The sequence below is a fragment of the Enhydra lutris genome, unplaced genomic scaffold (assembly GCF_002288905.1).
Source record: "Enhydra lutris kenyoni isolate GAN:26980312 unplaced genomic scaffold, ASM228890v2 scaffoldscaffold3, whole genome shotgun sequence".
In the NCBI taxonomy this organism is placed as follows: Eukaryota; Metazoa; Chordata; class Mammalia; order Carnivora; family Mustelidae; genus Enhydra; species Enhydra lutris.
In genome coordinates this window covers 72546639-72570567 of record NW_019154087.1, presented here as the reverse complement: position 1 = coordinate 72570567, position 23929 = coordinate 72546639, and the positions used below count along the sequence as shown (strand labels likewise).

The window sequence follows — 23929 nt, the reverse complement described above, 5'->3', positions numbered from 1 at the left end:
GTTAGGCTTTTTAAATTCTCACCTCCATGTTTCATATTTTTGGAGGTGGTTGTTTTGTTGCCAGCTTGTGCTTTTTGTTACCGTAAGTGCTTCTAATAGGTCCTTTCTTCCCAGTGAAACTCACACTTTCCTCTTCACAGTCTTAGGAGGATCAGACAAGGCCATGGGAAGGTATGGGGGTTGTGAACTCCAGAGCCCTCCATCCTGAGCCCCCGTCCTGCTGCTGGGTCTCCGCTTGTGGAAAAAACAGAACTACTTCAGAGAGGATCCAGGAAAGTTGCAGATGCCACAGCTTGTTAGCTTGGACAAATAACATGACCTTGAGGAATCTCAGTTTTCTGAGCTGTAAAATGGGGATTGTATCGTCCCTTCGTATTTTCTTGAGTTTCCGGGAGGTCAGGAGGCAAAGGAAGTCTGCAAATGTGTGTGTTAAAGGGAGTGTAAACCCAAGAGCCATTCAGACAGCCCCTGGTGGTTTGAGTTAATGAGCAGGTCTCTTGTATGCTTCCTTTAAAAACTGCTGGAGAGAATGGTTAGTTCTCTAGGAGATATTCAGCTCCTGGTTTCCTTCCTCCTACTGGGCTCTGGGTAAAATGCCGAGTCAGCAATCACTCCTCTCCCCGCCTCCTTCTGGAACGCTCACATAGTTTTAGCACAGTTCAGATCAGGTTTAACCACAGTGCACGCACACACGTACACATGTGTGCTCTCCCTCCCCCCATGCATGTACAAAAACAGTGCTACACAAACACTCTGCCTCACACAGCATATTCGCAAGCACGTTTTTACCTGTGCCTTCTTCCTTACATAGAATTCTCTGCCTGTTTTCAAGAAAACACAACAGTCTCAGAACTGAGTCCTAACAGTAAACCTCCACCTTTGCTTTTGATAATCTGTCGTCATTTTAGGGCAAGCAGCAGGTATATTTCTTAGGGCACATTATTTTTGGAATCTGGGGCTTTCCTTACCCATAGGGATATCACCCACTTAAAATCCTAAACCTAAGAAAGAAAGAAAGAAGGAAAAAATCCTCAATCTGATGGGATAAGCAAGATTTTTGTCTGTGTCCTCAAAGGGCTTACAGTCTAAGGGAGATGCAGTCCTCCTGGCACTAGTAGACATTGTTACAGATTACTGATTACCAGCACCCGTGTGCTGGGTACTGGCCCAAGAATGTGTTTTAATACCCAGCAGTGTATGCAGGAGACAGCAGTGCATGATAGGCACCTTGGTGGTTTTGAAAGCAAATGGGGAGCTAGGTGTGAAGGAAGGGGAAGTGCACTTGTTTCTGGGTAGGACTGTGAAAACAGCTTTCTTTCCCTGCTTGTCGTGCAAACAGAATGATCTCCTTGACTTGGACCAAATGATGGTTGTGCAGTCAGACCAACAAAAGTGTTTGCTGATCATGGTCATTTAGCATTTGCTGGGGAAAATTCAGTGTAACCAGATCAGATGACCTATTTCTATGGCCCATCTGCTGGAATATGAAAATAGCACTGCTATTTGGGACTTTCACTTTTTCCTTCCATTTTTCTATTACATCTATTACTAACAATAATGGGAAGGCTGGGTGCTCACTTAGAGGGGATGCTGTGGGGAGGATTCCAGCCCTGAATGGGAGCTGAGCAACCTTTAAGGTCCCTGTCAGTCTTGCTGGTCTGTAATTTTTAATTTTGCTGATGGTCTAAACCATCATACACAGATGGATTGTAATCTAGCTTTTAAAAACCTACAGTAAAAGATGATAATTAGAATGCCCTGAGAATACAGAGAGTCATTTTTCAAACAGCTGATTTAGAAAAGTTGTCAGTCACTAACATGCTCAGTGCGTTATATCTTAAACTTGTATTGTGAAAAATCGAAAATTTTGGAATGGTGTAATAACCTAACTTGAGGGGTCTAAAAGTTTTAGCTGAGGCCCTTGACTATTTTCGAAGGGGTTTCTGTGAAAAGCCAGGCTGCGTAGAAGCTTCTGGAAAGAAAGGTCAGTGTATGCCCAGTGTATGTATTCCTTTTTCTGGAGTAGGCATTCCGGGGGGGGGGGGGGGGGTGGAAATTAAGTCTGAGAACCACCAGGCAGCATTTGGGTGGTGATAACATAGGGGTATGGCAACTTATTTTGCCAGGGCTGAAGGTGACCAGAAGACTAAGAGGACCATAGATGTATTTGCATATAATCATAAATATGTTGTAAATGCACATGCTACATTAGAATCCTATAGCATTGCTGAAAAATGAATTGTTTGGGAATCCTATATCCTGATAAGTTCTGTTGTAAAATGAAAGCTGTGGTTTGCTACAATATTTTGACCTTTGGATGAGCTTAGATAGTCACTTGAAGAAAATTTTCAAGTTAAAACTTTGTAGATTTACGGGACTCCTGGGTGGCTCAGCCAATTGGGCGGCTGCCTTTGCGCAGGTCATGATCTTGAGTTCCTGGGATTGAGTCCCACATCAGGCTCCTTGCTTAGCAAGGATCCTGCTTCTCCCTCTGCCTGCTGCTCCCCTGCTTGTGCTCACTCTCTGATTAAAAAAGAAAAATAAACCTGGCGATTCACAGACCTGTACCCCTGGGGATAAAAATACATGTTTATAAAAAATAAAAAATAAAAAAGTAAAAAATAAAAAATAAAAAAAAAAACTTTATAGCTTTAAAAGAAAAAAAAAATAGCTTTCTGATAAGATACTAAGAAGGAAACACAAAATATTAGCCAAAGAACGAAAAACTCAAACTGTCGTTCTGTGTAGTAGTTACCAGTGGAGATCATAAAATGGAAAGCTGAGGTTTAGTAGGGAACCCGAAACTCCTGGCAGAGGGTTGGTGTCCCTCCCCATGTTCATTAGACAGGCAGCAAGCACCCGAGATTTAACAAATGGGAGTCTTATTCCAAGCTTCATTCTCCTTCAGCAACAACAGCACCCCCCAAAAACCTCATTAGGTGTGTGTTGAATCACCTTGACTTATGACCTGCCTCCTGGAAGTGCAGCTAGGTGATGCCTGGCTTGCTGCAGTGTCCTTGGGTAGGAGGAGAGAGCAGCCATTGTGCATGAGCATGTGTGTACACACACACACACACACACACACACACACACACGTGCTGAGACAGGTGGTTGTCCAGCAACAGTCACATGTCAGATAGCAATTTGCAACTCAGAACCACAGAAAGGGGTTGTTTTCCTATTCTGTCTGTTCTAGTCATTTAACTGATGGCAGATGTCCTCAGGGCTATTAGTACATCAGAAGTGTTTTGCTGAGGTTAACCCCTTTTGGACATTGACCAAAATACAAGGGTAGCCCCCCCGTGTGTTAATGACAGCAGCAGGGATGAGAAGCACAGGAAGGCTCAGGATCCCTTTAAAACTGTCCATCAGGGTCGCCTGGGTGGCTCAGTGGGTTAAGCCTCTGCCTTCGGCTCAGGTCATGATCCTGGGGTCCTGGGATCGAGCCCCGAGTGGGGCTCTCTGCTCAGCGGGGAGCCTGCTTCCTCCTCTCTCTGCCTGCCTCTCTGCCTACTGTGATCTCTCTCTGTCTGTCAAATAAATAAATAAAATCTTAAAAAAAAACCAAAACTGTCAGCTGGGAAGGCGTTTTTAGCATAGGTTTATGCTTCCATCAAGGAATTCCATCGCTAACTTCATAAAGTGGGATTGGGGTATGTGTTGAAACACTGTTACTGTTACCCTGAAATAGTGGTTTCTTGGGTTTCTCTTTGCTACATTAGAATCCTATAGCAAATTAGGGCATGGCTGTTTATATGGACTGATTGCTCCCTAGAAAAAAACCAAAAGGAGTGAATAAAAGTAGAGATGAGGAAAGAGGGGTTTGAAGGAGGCTGTAGTTAGACGGATAGAAGTGTGCTGGGAGGGAAGGTGGGACCCATTTCCCTGGAGATGGAAATTCACAAGTGATCCTGGCAGGTCATTGTAGATCCAGAGCTACCCTGGTCCCCTCACTCACCTGCGTGACAAACCCCTGTAGGTGCTACAGGTCATTTCTGAATCCCTGAGGGACTGTGTTGATTATGGTGTGCATAAAGCCATGTCCATAAAATAATGAGAATAACGATGAACCCAAGAGAGGCATCGGTTCACCCCTGGCGATGCTGCCTGGTCTGTATTTAGTCTAGCTTTGTATTCTTCAGGTCCATGCTGTCCATCCCCAGTATAAACTCAGCTAAAATGTTCCTTAACTTTTGGGATAGTCATGTTATCTCTTTGTGCCCTCCGAGAGGCAGTATATGTGTAAAGGTCTTCCTGAACCACTAAATGATTAACAGTGGCTTGGACTGTTTAACAGGGTCACGCTAAAGCATTGACCTTTATTTCGTAGGTCAGAGGCTAAGTGGAGAAGAGATTTTCAAGGAAAGAAAGTGCACAAAGAAATGGAAAAGAGAGACTTGTAGGAATGGGAGCTAATTTTTTTTCTATTGAGGTTCATTGACATAGGAAAAAAATACTGTGTAGGTAAAAAGCAACTTAATTGACTTGTATTTTAAGAGATCCCACATGTACTAGAAATACCCCACCCAGAGCACTGGTTCCTATTTGTGTAGCCTCCCCAAGCTAACCTCCCTGGTGCTCAGTTTCCTCATCAGAAATAGAAGACTGTTGTTGCTATCAAGTCATTTCTGAGGATTTAATTAAGTACAGTCTGTGAAAGCTAGTACTTAAAAAAGGCAGTTTCCCTTCCCTTTTTCTCTTCTGCTTTTAAAAATTAAGATGTGGGCATCCTATAAATAAATCAAATAATAAAATGCATTTCAGTGGAATTGGGCCAGTTAAAGGAGAAAGGCCAGGGAATGCAAGCAAATGCACGTGAGGATGAGCTGGGAGTGGACAAGTTCACCAGTTTGCACAGATCCAGCAAAGGGTTCACAAACCAAGGGAAAAGTATTCTTTAAATTTAAAAAGAAAAAGGCTTAGAAAAACATCATCAGCGTCTGTTAGCCAAATATTTCAGTCCCCGTCTGAAGACTGGAAGCCCAGGAATTTTGGAAATACTATCCTTTCTTCATTTTCAGTGGTAGAAACCTCAAACTTCCTGCTGTGGAAAGTGGGGGGTGGCCACTGTATTTTTTTTTGGTTAAGGAAAGGGTTGGGTATTTTTTTTTTTTTTTTCCTTCTCTAATGGGTGCTGCCATCTGATGTCTTCAAGTGGCATTGCGGTTTCGCCTCTAGCTTTTAGGAGCCCTCTGAAATTAACCTGAAAGTGACAGGTTCTTGTTTCTGGCTTGAGGCTCCAAGGATGAAGGTGGGTGACTGCTCTCTGAAACTGAGTTAGCTGGGATATATCATTTTTTTTTTAAGTGGTAAAGAATTTACTCCTTAAATTTTTCTTCCTTTTGTGTGTTAAAGCTTCCCAATAGTGTTCTGGATGTGAAGTCACCAGACAGCTAAATAGGAACTCTATAGGATGCTGGTGACTCTAGAATTTTATTATCTGTTCTTTGCTTTCTAGGGAAATCATGGCGACAATACCATGCTATCTGATTCCATCTGATTCTGATACCATGCTCTCTGAAGCTTGGAATAAAATATATTTCTAAAAACGAGCCAAACATTTTTCCTCAATATTTACATTAAAGATTTTACTTATTTATTTATTTAGAGCATGAGTAGGGGAAGGGACAGAGGGAGGGAGAGAATCGAAGCAGACCCTGTGCTCAGTGCGAAGCCCGAAGTGCTTGTCCGCATTATGTGTGAAAGTAATGTCTTATGTATGTACAAGAGGTGTTCAGAGATGAGCTGTCCAGATGACCTGGGAGTTAGGACTTGTTACCCCCAGTGGGAAAAAAACGGGACCATTTGTCATCTTTTTAAGAATATGAAAGTTAGGGGCGCCTGGGTGGCTCAGTGGGTTAAAGCCTCTGCCCTCGGCTCAGGTCATGATCCCAGGGTCCTGGGATCGAGCCCCGCATCGGGCTCTCTGCTCAGTGGGGAGCCTGCTTCCTCCTCTCTCTCTGCCTGCCTCTCTGCCTACTTGTGATTTCTGTCAAGTAAATAAAATCTTAAAAAAAAAAAGAATATGAAAGTTAAGTCTCTTATAGAATTATGTGGAAGTCTATGTCCACAGTGTTCATTTCGGGGCACCTGGGTGGCTCAGTGGGTTAGGCCTCTGCCTTCGGCTCAGGTCACAATCTCAGGGTCCTGGGATGGAGCCCTCCATCGGGCTCTCTGTTCATCGGGGAGCCTGCTTCCCCCCCACCCAGCCTGCCTCTCTACCTACTTGTGATCTCTATCAAATAAATAAAATCTTTAAAAAACAAAAACAAAATGTTCATTTCCCTGAATCTGGAACTAGAGTGGACTTTGTTCTAATAACATTACTTTGTATTTCTGCCCCACTTGGCAGGTTGTAAAGAGCTTGTACAGCAGTGTTCTCATGTGCTCCTCCAAGGTGCTGGTGAGGGGAACATTAGTGTTGTGACTCGTAGGTGAGGAGGGTCCTGCCCAGGTGGCCTGAGGGCAGCTCTGTGTTTTCCCTGCATCTTACTTAGCAGGGAGGCTGCAGGTCAGGGGAAGGATTTCCCGAGTCAGCTTGTTGACTGATAACAGATCACTGAGGGATCTGGAAGCTAGAGTTCTTGTTTTCTGGAATGGTGTAGATGCATCAAGGTCAAGGAGTGGCCAGCCCAAAGAACTCCTGAGGGTCCCACCCAGCCCTGGGGCTTACTGAGTGCCTGGGTGTTCAGAACCCCTCCTCTCAGGCAGGAGGGTGTTGGCTAATGAAACATCGTTTCAATCTCCTTCCTAGCTTTTCCCTCTCTAGAGTGTGGAAGGGAAGTGCTACCCAGTTCCCCACTTTCTGCAGTATGATAATTGGGGGTACAGGGATGCCTCAGAGTATCCTGAAATGACACGTGCGGTTTTTCACAACAGCTCCTGTTTATCGTGGGATGAACCCGCCAAGGCCTGGAATAGTCTTCCTCGGTCTGGATCTGGGCTGTGGTCCTGCGGTTCTGTCACCCCTTAGTGCGTTAGTAGCCCGACGCCAGGTGCTGTTGGAGAGAGTCTTCCGGCCACTCTGATTCAGTGAGGAGAGCCAGATTGGAGTCGGGAAACCAGATCTCCTTCAGGCTGTAGCACCAACCACGTTTCTTGCTGCGAACAAGTTTCTTAAGCTCTCGGCGTTAGTTTCTTCAAGTGTAAAAGGAGGAGAGGAGAGTTAGCGTCTCATTTCTGTGGCTCTTCACAACTTTGAAGCCAGCTAAGGTGGAGAGTCTGCAAGTCTCTGACAGATGTCCTTGTGCTCTGACTTAGCGATGCCGTACATAGGAACCTGACCTAAGGAAGCATCCTTGGTGTGTGTGTGCAGAGGTTGAGCTCAGACGATGCTCCCTGCAGGCAGAGCAGATGAGACAGCAGCACAGGGGACCCAGCCCTCAGGGACAATAAAGGGTTTGTTAAGTTAGCAGTGATGCACCTGCTTAAGAAAATGTGTGGTTTTGTTTTTGTTGTTTTTATTGAATAACATTCAGTGATAGGGTAAAACCTACAGAAGCTTTTTAGTGAGAATTCAGTTTACCTAACCATGATCCCCTTTTTGTAGAAATAGAAGAATGTAAATGTATATATTGAAGAAGGCGTGGAACGTTCTGTAGGAAGATGGGGGATCTCTGGAGGCGGCATCTTGAGTAATTTGTTTTTCTTTGTGCTTATTAGTATTTTCTAAATGTCCTGCTGGGAATGGCTGTTACTTGTGTAAAAAGAGAAGGAACTGTAGAAGCTGCTTTGAACTGTTTCATTTACTTTAACAGATGCCTGCTGCATGCAGGGGGTTATACGGAGAGCTTCCTGATGCCTCCAGATAGTGAATAAAGGACCCTCTGTCTCCTTTGCCTCCCCAGGAAAGGCAGCAGAATGGCCAGCGTGCTGTCCCGGCGCCTTGGGAAGCGGTCCCTCCTGGGAGCCCGCGTGTTGGGGCCCCCCGGGGCCGCCCCACCCTCAGAGCCTCAGACTGAGCTGCTGGAAGGGGCGGCTCCCCAGGCCTTCCTGGCCTCCAAGGACACTTCCTGCCAGGAGCAGCCCAAGGAAATCTTCAAGGCTCCCAGCACCTCAGGCCTCCAGCAAGTGGCCTTTCAGCCTGGGCAGAAGGTAGGTTGAACCCCCAGGTGGACAGTTGTGTGATCTCCTTGGGGCTGCCAGCAGTGCCCTGAGTGGCAGACCAGAAAGTCCCAGGCACCAGTTTGTGCACAGACATTTTACTTGCAGCCCTGTGGGCCCCTGGGCAGTAGGCTTCCCTAGAGAATGAGCCATCATTTTTTTTTTAAAGATTTTATTTATTTATTTGACAGGCAGAGACCACAAGTAGGCAGAGAGGCCGGCAGAGAGAGAGAGAGAGGAGGAAGCAGGCTCCCTGCTGAGCAGAGAGCCTGATGTGGGGCTTGATCCCAGGATCTTGGGATCATGACCTGAGCCGAAGGCAGAGGCTTTAACCCACTGAGCCACCCAGGTGCCTCAGAATGGGCCATCATTAGTAGACCCAGGGCTCCTCCATGACAGTGCTGTCCGGCATCTGTTATTTTGGAGTTAGGCCTACTCAAAGCCTCAATTCAGAGCACAGCAAAGGCTCTGTTTCTCAGTCTCCCTCCGTTTCCAGCTTGACAAAACAAGAATCTTAGGCTTGTAAGAGACAGATAATATTGCATCTTTGAATTCCCTTTAGACATTTTCAAGAGGCAAATGTGTTTAGTCAGAACGATTTTTGTGTTTCCTTTTCCGGTGGTCCCTCTCCTTGTGGCAGGGCCCAGTCATCCCCTGTACCTGATGTAATCACTAGGTCCAAGTGCATTACCTTCTCAAGGGCCCAGAAATAGAGACTCTACCTTCTCTCTCCTGCTGATGCTTGTGTTGTCCAGGGCTCTCTTCCTATGATAGAAGGTGACCTGCCAACTGCTAGGCATCCTTGAGAGTGTGGTTGGCCCACTTCTCCACCCCTACCAACTTGTCCTCAGGTAGACTTAGAATTCTTTGAAGGGAAAAATGCAGGGTTGATCAGTTCAAGGTCATAGTTGGGGAAACATACAGGCAGCAGATCCATAGGACTTCAAGGGCAAGCCAGAGCAAGTCATCAGGAGGATGGATACATATTCCAAAAGTTCATTTGGTTAAGAATTTAATTCATTTACATTTAAAGTAATTATCAATTGGTAAGGACTTCCTCTTTTGTTATTTGTTCTCTGATTGTTTTGTAGTTCCATTGTTCTTTCTTCCTTTCTTGCTGCCTTCCCTTGTGAGTTGTTGATTTTGTTTGTTTTTTTGTAGTCTGTGCTTTGATTCTTTTCTCTTTCTCTTTTGTGTATCTACTAGAGGTTTTTTCTTTCTGGTTACCATGGAACTTACAGAAAACATCTTATGATTGTTAAGAGTCTATTTCAAGATGTTAATATCTTAACTTTAATTGTAAACATATTCCAAGATCAGAGAAAAGTCCAGAAACTGGAATGTTTGCTCTCTCTAGAGAGTTTATATAAGGATCCTTTTGGGGAGAAACTGATCACTGTGGCTCATTTGGGTGCTCAAGTGGGAAGCAGGCACCTGGGAACAGCTGCTTGCATTAAAAATGAGTCAGAGACACAGTCTGTAGCAGGTGGATCCTGGCTCTTAGCACTGGGGGCGAGCGGTGGCAGAACCACTGCATACTGACTGCCGGTTGCTCTTTTACTCCCCTGCAGGTTTATGTGTGGTATGGGGGTCAAGAGTGCACAGGACTGGTGGAGCAGCATAGTTGGGCAGAGGATAAGGTGACGGTCTGGCTTTCGGATCAGAAGCTACAAATCTGCTGTAAGGCCGAGGAGGTGTGGCTGGCCGAGGCCCAGGGCTCTGTGCCCCAGGCACCTCCTCTGGAGCCGGGAACCCCAGTACCAGCCTACAGGCCTGTCTCCAGAAACATTGATGTCCCAAAGAGGTTTGTGTGGGAGCACCTGGGCTCTGGGCTCTGAAAGTTACATGGGTGGTGGGGTATGGGGTTGTGGGCTCGCTTGTGATGGAGAAGGAATGTGAAAGTCCTGGGTGTCTAGTTGTCAAGATACTGGACAAATGGGATACAGAGAGGGGGGCATCCTTTAAAAAACAACAACCCCAGAACAGCATCTTTTCTTCTGTAACTCTAGTATGGGTGGTACATCTTTGGTTGTGGCTAAGGGCTTTTATGGCCCCCTTTCATCCTTAAATTAAAGTTAGTAGTTTTTCATGATGAAAGACAGGAAAAAATGGCTTTGGTCAGGAGTCTGCAGACTTGTTCTGAGTGGGCCAGGCAGAAAATCATGTTGCTTTATGAGCTAAATAGTCTTGGTCCCGCCTGCTCTGCTCTGCTGTGGCCGTGCCAGTGCAGCCATAGATGATACGTAAACATGAGGCATGGTCATGCCCCAATAAAGCGTCACTTAATGGATACTCAGAGTGTCACTTTATGTAATTTCCATGTGTCACATATCAAGAGAATTCTTTTGATTTTTAAAACTATATAAAAATTGTGCCATTCTTCGCTTGCGAGCCACATAAAAACAGGCAGTGGAGCATTTGGCCCACAGCCCACAGATTGCTGACCCCTGGCTTAGATATTCAAAACCATTGATGAGTGAAGAATGTATATATTACTTTAGAATTGTATGATACAGTTTTCCCTGAGACTATATGTATAGCTTCTGATTTCTGTATTAGGTACTCAAGTGTACATTGATCTTCTAAGACCAAGAAGGAAATTCTGCCAGTGGAGATTGCCTTCTCTAGAGGTTGTGCAAGCAGTTAGGTCCCGTTCCACCCCTCCTTCTGTGTTTGTCTGTGGCTACTGCTGATACCATACATCCGGGTCCTCAGACCAGACCAGAGCAGTAGTTGTTGATTGTGAATTCAGCTGACAAAGAAATTGTTTTGCTCTTCTTCTATGGAAATAAATATTCAGAGATCACACAAAAAGGGGACACTAATTTGTTTAATCTATTACTAGTCCTGGTTTAACTGCTTCAGACCCAGTTGCATATTTCAATGGATCTCAACAGTCAAGAAGGAATTCATACAATCCTTTGAAATAGTTGAGCCACCTAGAAATTTATTTCAGAGTAACTTTTCATACTTTAGCAGTAACCTATAGACAACTCTGAGTTTACCCACATAATGTAACTTTATATGGATTTTAAAAAAATTGTATGTAGAATTTTACAGAACTCCACTGGCAAAAGCATTGAGATTTGCACCAGGAGATTTATTTTAGTGTTTCCGGTGTACTTGCTCGTTGGCTTGTGTACTAGGTTCAGAAGCTGTCAGAATACGTCATCATTTTTCTCAGGGGAGGGGAAAGGAACTGGTTAGTATAATTGCTCCCTCTTTAATTTATTTATTTATTTTTTTTAAAGATTTTTTTTATTTATTTATTTGTCAGAGAGAGAGAGGGAGAAAGAGCGAGCACAGGCAGACAGAATGGCAGGCAGAGGCAGAGGGAGAAGCAGGTTCCCTGACGAGCAAGGAGCCCGATGTGGGACTCGATCCCAGGACGCTGGGATCATGACCCGAGCCGAAGGCAGCCGCTCAACCAACTGAGCCACCCAGGCGTCCCATCTCCCTCTTTAATTTAAATAGAAGATGGGGAAAGGAAGGTAGTTTTGGTGCTTTTGAATTCCAGCAGGCATCTTTTATGCCCGTTTGGTTTTATGGTGTCCGCTCTTTTTTCCCCTAAATGAAGTTCCCGACTTTAAGTCCCAGTGAGAGGTCTGACATGAATTTAGGGGAGAATGCAGACGCCTCCCGGTGTCCACAGTGGCCTGGGACCGACCTGCTTGCACTGACTGTGGGGTTGACTGACTGTAGATACGCAATTCTGCATGGGTATTTTTCATGAAGAATGAGGAGAGACCTTCATGCTTTATTTAGCACGCACACTGGCTGATTGGAGTGGGGGCATGGAGGGGACAGTCCAGAAGTGTGAACCCATCACGCGCCCCGCTGTGTCAGGAAGTAACCTTTGGCACTCACCCACTTGAATCCAGGAAGTCAGACGCGGTGGAAATGGATGAGATGATGGCGGCCATGGTGCTGACGTCCCTGTCCTGCAGCCCCGTTGTGCAGAGCCCTCCCGGGGCCGAGGCCAACTTCTCAGGTGAGGAAGGGGGCCCCTGTGGCGGCTACTGGGTGTGGTGCAAGCCCGCCCCTCGCTGCCTCTGCTTGGACCAGCCCATTGCCTGGCAGTAGGATTGCCGGGGTGTCTCCTCACTGGCTCCTCAGACTGGCTGAGTGACATTGAGTTAGCTGCTTCCATTCTTTTTCTTCAGCTTCCTCAGCTGGGGAGGAGTTTCCTGGTGCATTGTGAAGATGATTGAGCCCGAGGCTGAGCCACACTGGCCACTCGAGTAAGTTCTTCTATGGGAGTAAGTGAGCTAGGCACTTTGGTGGGGGCCTGAACAAGGCCAGTCGAGGAATATTTAGTTCACGAAGGGGAAGCTTACCAAATGGTCCCCTAGTGGCCTCAGAAGATTCACGCCCCTGTTCCAAGTGCCTACTTCAGCCTTGTAAATCAGTGCGGGCCTATAGGCCAAGGACCCGGAATGCACGTGCTGAAGTCGAACGAATGGAATTGCTTAATGCAAAGCAGTAGTACGACTTCACAGCAAATTTCTCAATTAAAAGAAAACCTTCTGCCTTGATGCCTAAAATACACTATCAGTAACACAGGAGGAAGAATGGCTGGATGCTAGTCGTTTGACAAGACTGGTAGTGAACCTGAAGTTCTTTTCGAAATTCATTATAGGGCTGGCCTAACTTACTCCCAGGGAATAACTTTGTCTCCAATGGGGACATCTAACTGAATTGCGAGCTGCTTAGAAGCTTAGGGGAACATTTGTGTTTGCTCAGAGCACATGCCAGGAGGAAAGTGGCCTTTGCAGGTGTCCCTCATAAGGAAATGCCATGGATGAAGGTAAATTTAAAGGAGCAACGAGGCAGGCTTACTCTTCTTCACCCAGAGCCTGTGGTCAGTGCTGAGGCTGCCGGACTGAGTTGTGGCCGTCAGCCAGCCTGAGTGGCGCAAGTCAGCATTGCACACCTGCTCCGTTAGTGCTTGGGAGCTGCACAAGCAGAATGGGGAGGGAAGGAGTCAATTTTACATGTTCAGGAAATTTACAAGCTTAGGAGATCCAGGAGGTTTGTCAACTGCAGGAAGGTCAGAAAGTGTCATAAAGGGAAAGAAAATCAGTGACTCCAGGTGCCATCAGGGTGTGTGCGTGTATCTGTGTGTATCGTACATAAACATACATGATCACACACAGTCGGACGCCAACATACGCACCCCTGACGGATGATACGCCTGATCCTGATTTCTTAGGTCCCTGTTCGACCAGCATTTTTAATCGTCTGTTAAAGATTTTTTCCCATGAGTGTATATTTTGGATCCTGTGGTTGAAGTTAGTGGAGAAAGTAAGGCTTTCTTGGCGGCTAACGATACTGACGTCTTCCGCAAGGTGAGGTGTGTACCTTGCTGCGGTCACGGGTACTGTTGGCGCAGAAACCACCTGTTTTCTCTGTTGTCTGTATTATTTTCTCTGTTGTCTGTATTAGGGCTGGCTGTGTGTGTGTGTGTGTGTGTGTGAAGAACCAAGGAAATGACAACTCTCTCTCACAAATTTCACTGTAAACCCTCATTGCTATGCATTTGCGGCAGAGCACTTTGTTTTCATGGGATAGGATATTCTGTTAACCTTGCCCTAGAAGATCTTACTGATCTATGGAAGAGTCATTTCTGTTTGTCTTATAACTTACAGATCAATTTATGATATTAAATGTTTTGTTTTCTGTTTTTCTTCCTTTGTAAGTCAGTTGGCCAGTTTTCAGCATTTGAGCCATTTGAACGGTTCCTCTGTGGAAGGCAGCTGTATTGTGTGGTTGGCTGCTGTTGGACCTGCCCTTTCTCGCTAGAGCTCTGATCTCACCTAACGCAGCATTCTGCTCCCTGACCCTTCTTAACCTCGTAGGTTTCCTGAGGAAACATGTGTGGGCCCTGGACCCATTGGCCTGTTGGTGGCTCCTGAGTTCTTCCCCAGAGGGCTACCCTGTTTTTTTTTCCTTTCTCTTACGATTTACTTACTTATTTTAGAGAGCGAGAAAGAGAGTCAGCTCGGGGGTGGGGAGGGGCTGAGGAAGAGGGAGACAGAGAATCTCAGGCAGACTCCCTGTTGAGCCTGCAGCCCGATGTGGGGCTTGATCCCTGAAACCTGAGATCATGACCTGAGCCGAAACCGAGGGTCAGACACTTAACGGACTGCCACCCAGGCGCCCCGAAGGTCTACCCTGTGTTAAGCCCTTACGTGTATGTGTTGAAACTGGGGGTTAAGAAGTCCTAGCTTTGAGACTTAACAGCGATACTTAGGGAAGGAAGAGTCCTCCTCCCATTCTGTTTGGGTGGGCTTCTCACATGGAGGAGAGCCTGTGTTGGAAACATGTAATGCTGAGAGTCTATTTCAGATGTCTGGATGAGCCTAGAAGCCTTCAGGAATCTGGAGCAGGATGAGAGAAAAGCAGTAGGATTTTTGACCTGGCCCCAGGGGATGTGGTAGTCAATCTCAGAACCCAAGGTTGGGCAGCTCCGTAGGACACCTGCCCGTGTTGGCAGCTGGGGCTTTGGGGGACGTGGCCTGTGTACCTACACATGTCACAGCCTTTCCCCTGCTTCTCTTGTGATTTCCATGTATTAGCATTTCAGATTCTCCTGTCCTATCAATCCAGATTTATGGCCTCGGCAGGGAGAGTCTGGGTTGGGCCTAAAGCAGCCTGGGGACAGGCCATGTGGAGGCTGAGAATTTCGCCTGTGTCCCTATGCAGACTCAATGCTGGGAGCAGGTTGGCAGATGCAGGGTCGTGTGGGCTGGAAGGGCCTCCCCGTGAGCTGTGATCATTCTGAGTTACTCTCAGAGTTGGTTTTCCCTTCTCCAGCTGTGGGATTTACCGGTGAGCACGGGAGTCACAGGACTGTGGCCACCTTTGGTAAATGTCTCACTTCCTGTGGCTCTAAGATCTGGTAGGATTGTCTTCCACATGCAGGTTTTGATGTCCTTGCCTGGGTTTTCATAATCAAAAGGTGTTTTTCAAGAAAGCCTGGCCAAGGATCCCTCAAGTCAGCCTTTCCATCTGACTCTGCTGCTGGGAAAGGGTCCCCAGGGAGATGAGGGACACTTGTCTGTGCAAGTTCTCACCTACTCTTCTAGGCCCCAGTGCAGGAGGGCTTTTCCCTCCCCACACCCCAGCTCCTGCTCCTCCCCTGCTTGGTTTGTCTTTTTTTTTTTTTTTTTTTTTTACATACAGAGTGAGAGATACATTTTAATTAGGTCTTTCTATTAATAATCTGTAAAACAAAGTTGCTGTGTGTCTGTTGGTTAATGATTACCGGCGTGTCTATGGTAGGAAATGGTCACTAGCAACAGAGCAGGGCAACTTCATGGAAGCTCAGAAAAGAGAGGTCTTGGGGGATTCCCCTCTGTCCCCCATGGAGTGGCAGAGCCAGAGCCTGGAATTGGATTCAGGAACCCAGACTCCAGACTCGAATTTCATGGTCTCCGACAGGGGCTGTTGGTTGGAATCTGGCATAGACAGAACTGGGCCAGAGGCCCGGTTCGGGCATCACGAGTGACCGCTGTCTGTCTTCTCTCTGGTCAGCTGCGCGAGCTGCCGGTGATCCGTGGAAGGAGAGCGGCGACGTGTCTGACAGCGGCAGCAGCACCACCAGTGGGCACTGGAGTGCTGGCAGTGGCATTTCTACTCCCTCGCCTCCCCACCCCCAGGCAAGCCCCAAGTATTTGGGGGATGCCTTTGGTTCTCCCCAGACTGATAATGGGTTTGAGACCGACCCGGATGCTTTCCTGTTGGATGAACCGGCTCCACGCAAAAGAAAGGTATGTGGTGGGGCGTGGGGTGGACCACAGCTGGGGGCCGGCTGTGGAGGGGCGGGGCCCCACAGGTCCTCCGGTCTCAGGCGCAGGCCCCTTTTCATTTACCTTTGCTCCTGTGTTCCCTTGTGATGCCCGCAGGGGCACACTCCTCCTCTTTCGCACCTACCCCTTCTCACCCCTGCTGTAATCCCTGCCTTGTACATGGCCCTCCTACAGGACTTGTGTGCCGGGGCCACTAGTGGGGGTCTTACCGCCATCCCCCCCACCCCCCAGACTCAGCGCTGCTGCTGACCCCAGGACCGTCTCCTCCTGGCTCCTGGCTCTCTGCCTCTGCCTGTCCGGTCTCTGGTACCAAAGAATCCCTTCCCTAGAGCCTTCTGCTGGGTTCTGTTTGAGGGCGGCCGACATCCCCACAGGGTGAGGATGAGGGGCCTCTCCTGACGCCCCCATCTCCCTTTCTCCTAGAACTCCGTGAAGGTGATGTACAAGTGCCTGTGGCCAAACTGTGGCAAAGTTCTGCGCTCGATCGTGGGCATCAAACGACATGTCAAGGCCCTCCACCTGGGGTAGGTGTCGGCCTGCTTGCTTGGGGACGCACTCAGGCGTTCCTCTGCCTTTCTGGTTCCCCGTGACCCATAGCCAATAACAGTTCCAAGACCATTGCTGAGAACAGCACCTGGTGCCTGTCCTTCGCCCCTCTGTCTGGCAGAATAGCCTGATGGAAAGAGATCTTTGCTGAGAAGGAAGGGCCCTCTTCTCATAGTGAATGGTGATGCTCTTCTGGGGAGGGAGCTCTGTCCATCTTGTGGACGTGTCTTCCTGCCTCACCTTAGGAAGTAGGCAGTTTTAGGTCTGGGTAGAGATTGGGTAATTTGGTGAGACTTCACTGTGGGCTCCACAACTGCTTCCCGCCAGGGAGCCGGGGTTCCCTTAGCTCTGACTTCTAGGAGCCTGGCCTGCTCATGGCAGCAGAAACAGACCCATAGCCCTTCCCTTGAGGACAGAGTGTGACCACATGCAGGGGCCAGGGGCCCAGAGAGGCCCCGTGGCAGAGCCAGATGACTGAGTGTTGCAGGACGAGAGGTGTCTACGCGTTCTGCGAGAGGGGGAGCCTTATGTGTCAGGAAGAACAGGGCGCACTCCGCTGGGATGCCGCATCAGCAGTGGGGCTCCTTCCCTGACTTGGTTGGGTTTGCCTGAGCAAGCATTCCTTCCTCTTGGGCTGCTGTGTCTGAAGTGACCATCCCCATGTCTCCCTCCCTCACAGAGACACCGTGGACTCAGACCAGTTCAAGCGGGAGGAGGATTTCTACTACACAGAGGTGCAGATGAAGGAGGAAGCTGCTGCTGCTGGTGCCACCACAGCCGACCCAGCTCCCACCCCTGGCATGACCAGCGCGCCCCTCGCACTCCTTCCACCACCTCCTGCAAAAACCCAGTCCTCAGGCCCAGAACACCCTGGCCTGGAGTCTTACCTGCCCTCTGGTGCTCTCAGCAAGTCAGCTCCTGGCTCCTTCTGGCACATTCAGGCTGACCACGCGTACCAGGTGTGGGGCTGGGGCACACGGGGAGCTCGGCCTCATGGCTGGGAAGCTGTTCTGTGTCTGACCTGTCACTGGCCAGTCTGATCACAGGCCACTGACCACCAGGGTCAAAGGCAGAGGCCTTTGTCTAAATGGCCAATCTCTAGCTTCTACAAAGAAGCAAAGGAAAATGACTTCACACTCAATAAATGTGGGAATTCCAGAGCTCTCCATTGGTGGCTCTCGTGACTATGACCTGAAATCTGCCTGAATGCCTGAGTAGCCAGGTCGATGGACTTAAACTGGGGAGTTGTTACATCACTGGTTATACAAGGGGATGGAGTCATGTAGTTGGACTTCCCACAGGAAATCCCTAGCTCCTAAAATGGCGTGATGTTAACAAACAGTCCGGATTCCATTTTTTTTGAATACCTGCTGTGTGTCAAGCATTGGGCTTAGCTTTTCAAATAGAATAAGACATAGTCCCAGGCCTTGTGAAGTGCATGGTTTAGCCGGAGAGAGAAATGAATAAGTCTAATTAATTATAATAAATAGAGTACCTTATGAGAGGCAGGAGAGATTCCTGGGTTCAGGAAGAACCAAGCTGTTGTGCCTGTGGGGGTGGGCACGTTGTCACAGAGAGGTGACACGTATGGTGACCTTTACGACACATAGCTGGTACTCAGTGAACGCACAGCTTGCTTTGTGCCATTAAAAACAAATCCTTTTCTGCCTACAGCTTGGTTTTATCAGACTCTAGGCTGACTCACAAGTTAGTAATTAAAAAACCATGCTTTCAGTCAGAAAGCCTTTACACGATGGGCCAGCTCTCCTCATTAGAACGAGTGGCTGCTGGGCTAGTTCACATGTGGCCAAGGTCAGGGGACCCTTTGCACAGCTGGCTGACCATCGAACTGGGACCTTGAGAGGGCGGCTGGGGCTCTTACGAGCAGACCTAAGCCTGGGCACCTGGCAGTGTGTCGCTCCTTCCAGTGGCTGCCCAGGGACACCATAAGCTTCGTGTGGCACTACCGCCTGGACTCTGGAGGTGTGTGGACTTCTTCTGGGCACCTGCCTGTACCATGTTCTTGGTAGGTGAGCGGGTGGAGACGCTAGTCCGCGCTGATGATTCAGTCTGAGGCTGGCACAAAGACCCGCTCTGAGAGGAGGAGTCCAAGAAAACACTTGGAGCCTGGGACTAAGGAGAATAGCTCTCGGACTTGGGCTTGCTGCTCTCTCTCTCTTTCTTGGGCAGAGGGTTCAGGTGCATCCTGGTATCGTCCGCTTGGAGGTCCATGCTCTGCTGGGGCCCAGGAAGTTACAGGGATTGCAGGTGGACTTGAGCTTTGCCCAAGTGGCCCAAGCCTGACCTAATCTTGTCTCCAACAGGCCCTGCCGTCCTTCCAGATCCCTGTGTCGCCACACATCTACACCAGTATTAGCTGGGCTGCCGCCCCCTCCACGGCCTCCTCCCTCTCTCCAGTGAGTACGATTGTCTCTGAGCCCATGGGCACCCCCTGGGGACCCCGGAGCAAGCCTGAGGCCATTCCCCCCACCACATGCCTCCAGCACCCAAACTTCTTGAAGGCCTTCATGCACTCTCCCCTTGCTTTGCACTCCCCAGCGGCTCACAGCCCCTCTTGGGAGGCGCAAGGCTGGTGTGTGCAGAGAACCCAGATTAAGCAGTCTGGGGTCAGTGCCCTGCTGAACCCTGGGTATCTGTGGGTGCTTGTTAAGGTTTTAGTGGGCAGAGGAGAAGAAGGTAGAGAATGTGGGGAAGCTGGAGAGGATGAGGGTAGGCAAGACAGAAGATGGGAGCTCGTCGGGGCCCTGCATGCGGTGGGCCGTGGCCTTAGGTTGCTGAACTAAAATCAACCACTTCTGAGCCTGGTGGGTTGTAGTCTTCAGTGTCTCCTAGGAGACACTGTGGAACCTGAGTGCCTGAAGGTCCCCCGCTGAGGCATTCTGGGCCCTCCGTTGTTCTCCACATGTGACTCCATGGAAGTCAGCCCAGGAGCAGCCCGCCGGGTGGCTGGGTCAGGGGACTCCCCTGCCCAAGGCGCCTGCGGTGTGGAAGGCATGGCTTGAAGGCCCGCCCCTCACTCTGCCTGCACTCCTCTCTGCTGGGCCCCTGCCCACCTCCACCTGGAGTATCTTACCAGAGAAGGCATCCAAGAAGGGCTCGGCAGGTGTGGCTGATGGCCCAGTGGCATGGTTCTCTCCCCTTTCAGTCTTGCCCTTCTGTCCCGGCCTGTGCTGACGGCCTCTCTCTCTGCGCCCAGGTCCGGAGCCGGTCGCTAAGCTTCAGCGAGCCCCAGCAGCCACCACCGGCAGTGAAATCTCACCTGATCGTTACTTCTCCACCCCGGGCCCAGAGCAGTGCCAGGTGAGTGAGACCGTTGGCTCCCGAGGCCACCGTCCTGGCATCCGTCCCCACCCTGCCTGCTGCAAGCCCACCGCCCGAGTCTCTGGGTTTCGGGGTTCATTCCCTGCAGTGGGGGAGGCGGCCCAGGGGCCCAGGGACGCACTTGGGTGGGGAGAGGCTTTTGCTCCTCCAGCTGTGTCCCAGGTCTTAACCAGGAGGGCGTGTCTGTCCCCTTCTGACTCTTTTGTGACAGGAAAGCCCGCGGGGAGGCTAAGAAGTGCCGGAAAGTGTATGGCATCGAGCACCGAGACCAGTGGTGCACGGCCTGCCGCTGGAAGAAGGCCTGCCAGCGCTTCCTGGACTGAACCTGTCCCACCGGCCTGTCCTCTTCGTGCCCTGCCCCAACCGGCAGCCAGATGACAAAAGACAGCTGCGTCACAAGCCCTCGGCAGAAACCTAAAAGATGAAGAGTGGACATTGGGAGTTTGGGCTCTGTTGGCTAAGGTTCAGTTGTTAAAACATTTCCCACCCCCTCACCCTTTTTGGGAACATTTTAGTTTTTTAAAAGAAGAAAGGAAAATAACCCCCACACCAAAATAGGAGAGAGCCAAAACTGACCAAGGGTATTCTGCAGTGAACCAGAGACCAAAGAATTAATTACCCTCTCTTTCCACGTCTCTCTCTAGGGGATTAGTTTGCATGTCTCAAAAGACAGAACAGCTCATTCCATTTCCTGCTGAGTTGGTGAAGTCTTTGCTTTCTCAACTCTTCCTGAAGGGACTGTGAGCAAGATGGATTTACTTTTCTTAAAAAAAAATTCTGGCTGATGAGTCCAAGAGCAGGACCTGTCATGGGTAGGGTGGCGAGAGTGGGGGTGGGGGGAGGGGAAATCTGTGCACTTTTTAAGGTGCAGCCGGCCCCTCTTCTACCCCCAAATCTGGGAGAAGGGAGAGCCTGTTCTCACCGAGTGGCTTCCATGGAAGTAAAAGGAAAACCCTTGATGACAACGATTTGAACCTGGGGTCCCTCAGCTGTTGGGTTGTTTCCCAACAAATACTGTATGGCTTCTTCTCAAAGCCCAGACTAGTAGGTTTTTAAAGACTGTCCCCAGATAGCTGAGCCAAAAGGCTATATGAATTCACTTTTTGAAAATGTGGCAGTTAAACACTAACTACCTTGACCATTTCCCCCTCTTTCCTTGAGGAAAAAGCTGGAGGGTTTCAGGATCTGTGAATGCCCTCTGCTGTTCCCTGAGTAAATGAACTCCCTCTTGACGTTCCTGCCTCCAGTTATGGACATGACACCTCTGAAACACTTTGTGTTCTTTTCCCCGTGCATTCAGAGCCTTTTATCTGATTAAAGTTCCCTTCCGCTGGGGGAAGAGGCCCCCTTCGGCATGCCCTGCACAGGTTCCTCTGTCTGGTTTTCCCAGGGATTGTCCTGTTTCCTCCCAAGGCTGCGGTTAGGGGTGGTGTGGGGGGAGGGAAGAGACAAGAAGAGGTAGAAAGGTAGGTGGCAGCTTGTCCCAGAGATGGAGAGGGAGTTGGCAGGTTCCAGATCGTTCTCCCAGGAGAATCCAGTTTCCCTCGTGAGGTGACAAGTGGGAAGGACATCTCTCTCATCAGTGTCCACAGCTTCTGGATTTTTATCTGTGACCTTCCAATCCCTGTGATGATGGAAATGTCGGTTTGATCCCGAGTAAACTTCTCAGGTTATCTGCTGAGCACTGTTTCTTGCCTGCAGTGGGGAGAGGGAAGGAGCCCGGAGGAACTCCCGTGAGGAGGGGTCAGATTAGCAGCTTCTGGGCTTTAGCACTTGTGGTTTCTGGAGCCTTCAAGGACTGAGAGGAGCCTGCATTGGGGTTTGCGAAGTAAATTAGCAAAGCTATTCTGGTTGATGTGAAGGGAGATGTAGGTGGGGAGTTCAGTGCCCTCCCATCTGTGCTTAATTGAGATCAGACATGCTTAGCCCTCAGGGGAGGGCACGTTTTGTTTGGGAGCTCCACTCTCTTTGAAGACTTGTTTGGGAGTTCCTTAGGCCTGCAAGAGCGGGCCACCTGGTGCCACCTGCCCCGGGGCACCAGCGCTGCTCCTGCATCCCAGAGGTCAGGGGCTCAGGAATCCCACCGAGGCCCCTGTCCTGTGGCAGGGCAGCAGTGTCCATCCCCTGGGTGTCACTGAGGCTATCCTCTTCTCCCAGGTGCAACTCCCTGGCTTTCGAGGCTCCTTTGGCCACTTTGCGTGGGAATTGTGCGGGCACTTGACAATCTGTGACACCCTGAATGTTAGCAAAGACGCCAACCTTAGAGATAGGATGGTGTGATGAGTGATAGTGGCCCAGCTTTGGTGATGGAGGGAAAGACACCATGGGGTGTCTTTGGTGGTGATGGGGTATGTTTTTATAATTTAGTAAAAAAAAAAAAAAAATATGTGGAATCTGTCCCTAAAGCCCGAGACCAGGCCAACAAGAGGTGGCCCAGGGTCCTCCTTCCTGTCCCTTCCACCTCCCTGAGAATTAAAAGCTGACAGCAGGTCGTTGCTTGTCCTGACCCCTCGCTTCCATTCCCTCCCCTCGGTGTCCATCTTCAAATCTTATCAGTGAGGGGAGGGAGTGTTTGGGACTTGAGGACTCTGCCGAGCAGTCTTCCCCTCCCTCCTTCATCACAGCTCTTGCTGAATCTCGTCTTTAGGAAAGCTATTTTCATTTTCCCCCTCAGTTTGGACCGTGGAGCTATAACTGGATGTAAAGATTTCCTCTAAGTAAGGTAGGCTTCTCCTGTCGTTGGTACCCAAGGCAGCAAAGGAAGAGAGAAAGAAAAAAAATGGTTGAAACAGTTTAAAAACTGAGGGGTTTTTGTTTGATTTTTGTTTTTTAATGTTTTATTTTGGTGTAGCTTTCCCTGTCCCTGTCAGCTCCTCTCTCCTTTTTGGTGGTGGTGGCCTCCTCTGGTCTCTGTCCTCCCTCTCCTCCATCTTGTGGCTGTGGTGTTGGTCCTTGACATGTGGTCTGTCCTTGGGGTTGCCCCAGTTGTTTCTTCCCGGAGGTTGGGGGTGGCTTGTGAACCGATCAGCGACTATGCCTGTTTTCTTCATCTCCGTGTTTCTCCCTACTTCCCAGCCCACCTGGGCAGCAGACTCTGACAGGAGGGAAGGTTCCATAGATGTGCATTTGGAACTAACAGGACTGATTTCCAAAGAAGTGATTTGGGGAAACCATTTATTCCAGGGATGTTACTCCTTTTGCGAGTATTTCTTGGAATTACCTTTGGAGTCTGTGGTGCCTGCTTTGGACAGCCTTAATGACACGGAAGCTGCACTGTGCTCATTCAGTGCTGAGTCCCTTGAACGATGTCTGTGGTCCAGTGAGATCACAGGGGCAAAGCTCATGGCCTGACTGGTGAGGAAAATAGCTTGGATTTAATTACGTGGCTTTTAAGCTGGTTGTGAAAGCAGTTTTGTAATTTCAGAGTGCGTTCTTGTGCGATATCCACATTGTGGTAGTAGGCCTGTAGCGTGACGTCTTGGAGGACATTATTAATTTGGATTTGGAAAACTTTGATTTGTTTGAAGAAATCTGTCCTGTTACCTTCTGGTCCTCCCAGGTTCTGACCTTACCAGGGGCCAAAAAAAAAAAAAAAAAAAGGAGAGAGAAGAGGGAGATAAATCCCATCTGTGAATTTGTCTTATTGGCGCCTTTTCCCCCAGCTGTCTTCCAAGTATTATTTTTACTGTTAAAAAAAATTTTTTTAAAAATGTGAAATGTAATGTTTTTACAGCAACAATATGAAATATATTTTATAAGGAATAAAATGGTACATTGTCTGATTTAATGTGTGCCTGTCCCTCTACCCCCTCCCCCTATAAAGGATAAGAATTCTGTTGGTGGTAAACAAGTGATGGCATTTGGACCAAGCATCCACATTCATTAGCTTACAATAACAGGGACCATTACCGGGGAGGGGACGAGGCCAAGTGCTTGCATGAATAACCAAGTGCTTACCTGAATAGTCCAATGAAAGAGGTGCTTCCATTATTCCCATTTTACAGATGAGAAGAGGAAGGCACAGAGGCTAAAGAACTTACCCAAAGTCATAGACTGGGAAATAAAGGCACTAAGATTTATTAACTCAGGCAGTAGTCCTTTTTCTGTACTGCTTGTACTACAGGACA

At 48.8% G+C, this 23929-nt stretch overlaps 1 protein-coding gene across 1 annotated transcript in view; it reads left to right on the top strand.

Moving 5' to 3' along the window:
* LOC111157336 (zinc finger protein 395) overlaps window positions 1–22605 on the top strand; it is a 43302-nt gene extending 20697 nt beyond the window's left edge. The window contains exons 2-10 of the mRNA XM_022518661.1: window positions 7848–8094; window positions 9675–9907; window positions 11985–12094; window positions 15640–15875; window positions 16338–16438; window positions 17140–17419; window positions 18785–18877; window positions 19678–19781; window positions 20014–22605. Coding sequence (XP_022374369.1) covers window positions 7861–8094; window positions 9675–9907; window positions 11985–12094; window positions 15640–15875; window positions 16338–16438; window positions 17140–17419; window positions 18785–18877; window positions 19678–19781; window positions 20014–20125 — 1503 coding nt within the window. The 5' untranslated portion in view covers window positions 7848–7860 and the 3' untranslated portion in view covers window positions 20126–22605. The remainder of the gene's footprint in view (window positions 1–7847; window positions 8095–9674; window positions 9908–11984; window positions 12095–15639; window positions 15876–16337; window positions 16439–17139; window positions 17420–18784; window positions 18878–19677; window positions 19782–20013) is intronic.
* Window positions 22606–23929: the final 1324 nt, after the last annotated feature.